Raw genomic sequence first — 4788 nt, 5'->3', positions numbered from 1 at the left:
ACTACAACCATCCCGAGAAATGCCTATCTAACTACAACCATCCCGAGAAATGCCTATCTAACTACAACCATCCCAAGAAATGCCTATCTAACTACAACCATCCCGAGAAATGCCTATCTAACTACAACCATCCCGAGAAATGCCAATCTAAAATGCCTATCAACTACAACCATCCCGAGAAATGCCTATCTAACTACAACATCCCAAGAAAAGCCCAATCTAATTACAACCATACCGGAAAATGCCTATCCCAACCATCCCGAGAAATGCCTATCTAACTACAACCATCCCGAGAAATGCATATCTAACTACAACCATCCGGCGAAATGCCTATCTAACTAAAATAATCCCGAGAAATGCCTACCTAACTATAAACCATCCCCATAAATGCCTATCTAACTACAACCATCCCGAGAAATGCCTATCTAACTAAAAAATGCCATCCTACAACCATCCAGAGAAATGCCTATCTAACTACAACCATCCCAGAGAAATGCCTATCTAACTACAACCATCCCAAAAAGGCCTACCGAAAAATAACTAACTACAACCATCCCGAGAAATGCCTATCTAACTACAACCATCCCGAGAAATGGCTATCTAACTACAACCATCCCAAGAAATGCCTATCTAACTACAACCATCCCGAGAAATGCCAATCTAATTACAACCATACCGGAAAATGCCTATCTAACAACAACCATCCCGAGAAATGCCTATCTAACTACAACCATCCCGAGAAATGCATATCTAACTACAACCATCCGGCGAAATGCCTATCTAACTAAAATAATCCCGAGAAATGCCTACCTAACTATAAACCATCCCCATAAATGCCTATCTAACTACAACCATCCCGAGAAATGCCTATCTAACTAAAACCATCCCGAGAAATGCCTATCTAACTACAACCATCCAGAGAAATGCCTATCTAACTACAACCATCCCAGAAAGGCCTACCTAACTACAACCATCCCGAGAAATGCCTATCTAACTACAACCATCCCGAGAAATGGCTATCTAACTACAACCATCCCGAGAAATGCCTATCTAACTACAACCATCCATCCCGAAAACAACCATGCCTATCTAACTACAACAACCAACTACAACCAACCCGAGAAATGCCTATCTAACTACAACCATCCCGAGAAATGCCTATCTAACTACAACTATCCCGAAAAATGCCTATCTAACTACAACCATCCCGAGAAATGCCTATCTAACTGCAACCATCCCCAGAAATGCTACCTAACTACAACTATCTCGAGAAATGCCTATCTAACTACAACCATCAAGAGAAATGCCTATCTAACTACAACCATCCCGAGAAATGGCTATCTAACTACAACCATCCCGAGAAATGCCTATCTAACTACAACCATCCCGAGAAATGCCTATCTAACTACAACCATCCCGAGAAATGCCTATCTACCTACAACCATCCCGAGAAATGCCTATCTAACTACAACCATCCCGAGAAATGCCTATCTAACGAAGGCATTACGTGTCCAACTTAAAACATAAACCAATTTTTTAAATACAGAGAATGAGAAGAGGTAAAGTTTGTTTTCTTTAACGACACCTCTAGAGCACATTGATTAATTAATCATCGGTTATTGGATGGCAAGTAATTGGTAGTCATCAGAGGAAACCTGCTACATGTTTCCTAATGCAGCAAGGGATCTATTACATGCATTTTCCCACAGGCAAGGAAGCACAAAACAACAACAATTGAATGGATCCACATAGGTGGTTCGATCTTTTATATGCACTATCATACATACATGGCAGCACATACCATGACATTGATATACCAGTCGTAGTGCACAGGAACTGAGAAGATCAGCATGTTGATTACTGCGGGCGTTTAATCTCTGCCTGAAATAAACTGCGAACAGTGCAACCATGTATTGGGCCATATGTCCGACGTCATATAACCGTAAATAAAATGTGTTGAGTGCGTCGTTAAATAAAACATTACCTCCCTTCCTTCCTTCCATTTATTAGTTGATACGAAAGAACAAAGAAACACATTTTGTCAAATCAATCCTGTATTTACAATACATATGGTTACAAACACGCACTCATACACACAAACACGCACGCACAAACACACACACACGCGCGCGCGCACGCACACACACACACACACACACACACACACTAAAACAGTTATCTCGACCTATGTAATCACAGAACATTGGATATGTCAAAGTCAAAACTATAACAAAAACGTTTGTTTTGTTTACCGACACCACTAGAACACATTGAATTATTAAACCTGGGCTACTGGATGTCAAACATTTGGTAATTTAAACATTAACAATTTTCAAGAACTGTTTGGTTTATCTCCAACTGCCAATATCTCAAACGTAACTATTAGGTCCTCTCAACATCGATACTACGTCACAATATTAAATAATTCCAGAATGAAAGACGCGAAACGATACAGGGCCCATATTTTCGAAGCCATCTTAGCGTTACGAAATCGTAAAACCGTCGTAGGTTGTGACGTCACTACAGCACACGCCATAGTGACGTCATAGCTTACGATGATTTTACGATTTCGTAGGCTAAGATAGCTTCGAAAATATTGGCCCTGGATGCCACAGGAGCGAGCGAGTCAGCTATAAACAATCGAAATACATGTTTCACTGAGAGCGTTTAGACCGGATGCGTGCGATACATGCGTCTGCAAAACGTATGCGGCCAGCCGCAATGAAATAATCGTATATGGGTGTATATGCCCAAAACGCAAGCTACAGACTCATCAGACGGAACAATCAAACCACACCAGTTCTACATGAGCCTTTACGCTTCCTGCAAGCGCCCTAAACACATTTTATACTATGGTTCCCAGTCTAAAAATATTTTATTTTCACAAGTAAGAATTTGGAGGCGTCCTTCCGTTCGCAGCAGAGCGGCCACTACGCGGTGACGTGGGAGTCTGTGAGATGCTGGCAATGTCCTGAACGGAGACCGTGCGATCACAGCAGAAGGCCATCTTGACGAAACGGTAAATCCTAGTGTCGAACAGGGAGTAGATGCAGACGTTGAGGACGCTGTTCAAGTAGGTGAAGATGGTGAGGACGTCGTAGATGAACTCTGCGTCGTTGTCGACGCCGGGCCCGAAGTAGACGTACATCTGGAAGACGTGTGAGGGCAGCTGGCAGACGGTGTAGGTGACCACAATCACCAGGACCATCTGGATGAGTTTCACGTTCTGGTTCTTCGTCCTCGAGACTGCGCAGTTCCTCTTCCTCTGCCGCACGAGCCACGCGATCACCCGGATGTACAGGACGCTGATGATGAAGAGCGGGAGCAGACAGATGATGAGGAAGTCGAGGATGATGAAGAGGTGGCGGAACCGCTCGAATTCCAGCCCGCACGTCGTGTGCGTCAAGAAGTCCGTCTCGTTCCGCATGTGTTCGTGTTCCACACTGTCCAGGGAGTGGTTCATGTGCATGTGCTGGCGTATGACCTTGTCCTCGTGGTGCGTCAGGCCATACGTGAAGCCCGGCCGAAGACTGTAAAGAGCCGCAAACATCCAGACGAAGAACACGAACAGAGCCGATCGCGATTTCTGCGGTCTCGACTTGAAGATGCTCATGATGACTTGGTGACGGTCCGTTGCTATGGCGACGATGCAGTACAGGTTGGCGGTTACGGTGACGTATTTGAGAAACATGGTAATCTTGCAGACGACGGACGATCCCAGGAATAGTTTATACTGCGTTAAGATGGCGAGAGGGATGACGATGGAAGCCACCATCATATCTGAAAGTTCAAATAAATGTTTTACTGACTGTACTAATGCAAGACGATTAATATAGGTCTTTCTTTCTGTCTCTCTGTATTTCTTTCTTACTCTTTCTTCATTCTTGTTTCATTTATTCATTATATCTATCTATCTATCTATCTATCTATCTATCTATCTATCTATCTATTTATATACCTATCTATCTATCTATTTATCTATCTATCTATCTATCTATCTATCTATTTATTTATCTGCTTATCTATCTTTCTTTCTTTTCTTCGTTCATTTTTTTTTCTTTCTTTTTGTTTGTCTGTTTGGTTGCATGTAGGCCTATGTGCGTCTGTCTGTCTGTCTGTCAGATCCCTTACTGTATTAGAACACAAATTTAGCGGGTTTCCTCTCATGACTACGAGTAGGAATTTCCAAATGTTTTACATCCAATAGCTGGTGATTAATTACTCAAAGTACTCCAGTGGTGTCGCTAAACAGAAACAATTTTGTTTTACCTGATGTGATGAGGGACACGATGTACACGATTCTCGGCGTTTTCAGTTCTCTCCTCCAGATGATCACAGTGAGAATCATGCTGTTGCCGATGATGATGAGCAGGATGAAAATGCAGTAGACGATGGTGAAGGGGATGTTGTCGCTGTCCTCATGGTCGTATTCGATTTCAAGGTTGATGTTCCGGTGTTGTCCGACACCGGTTTCGTTTTCATCGTCCCCAGACATTGTCTGGCGGGGTTTTGTAGATGTAGAGTCTGCTGGTGAAAGAAAAGTAAATAGAATTGATAAAAAAAATTGATACCTATTGACCAACCATTTTACATATTTTTCAATCATTTCATTTCAACCTTCAATTAAGGTTCAAGCACGCTGCCCTGGGCACACACCTCAACTATCTGGGCTGTCCACAACAATGGGTTAGTTGTTAGTTGTTAGTGGTTAGTGAGAGAGAAGAGGGTGTAGTGGCCTTACACCTACACGTGCACACATTTTCGCCGAGACAGACGTCATTGATTCAT

At 42.8% G+C, this 4788-nt stretch overlaps 1 protein-coding gene across 1 annotated transcript; it reads right to left on the bottom strand.

The window, feature by feature from the left end:
* Window positions 1-1734: 1734 nt before the first annotated feature.
* On the bottom strand, window positions 1735-4520 carry LOC121390627 (neuropeptide Y receptor type 1-like). Its single transcript, XM_041522492.1, has 2 exons — window positions 4270-4520; window positions 1735-3780 (listed from the first exon to the last, which is right to left on the bottom strand). Exons 1-2 carry the CDS (start codon window positions 4493-4495, stop codon window positions 2882-2884), a joined length of 1125 nt encoding a protein of 374 aa, XP_041378426.1. The 5' UTR covers window positions 4496-4520; the 3' UTR covers window positions 1735-2881.
* Window positions 4521-4788: the final 268 nt, after the last annotated feature.

Source organism: Gigantopelta aegis, chromosome 15 (genome assembly GCF_016097555.1).
Source record: "Gigantopelta aegis isolate Gae_Host chromosome 15, Gae_host_genome, whole genome shotgun sequence".
NCBI classification, from domain to species: domain Eukaryota; kingdom Metazoa; phylum Mollusca; class Gastropoda; order Neomphalida; family Peltospiridae; genus Gigantopelta; species Gigantopelta aegis.
This window is presented reverse-complemented; position numbering and strand designations above follow the sequence as displayed.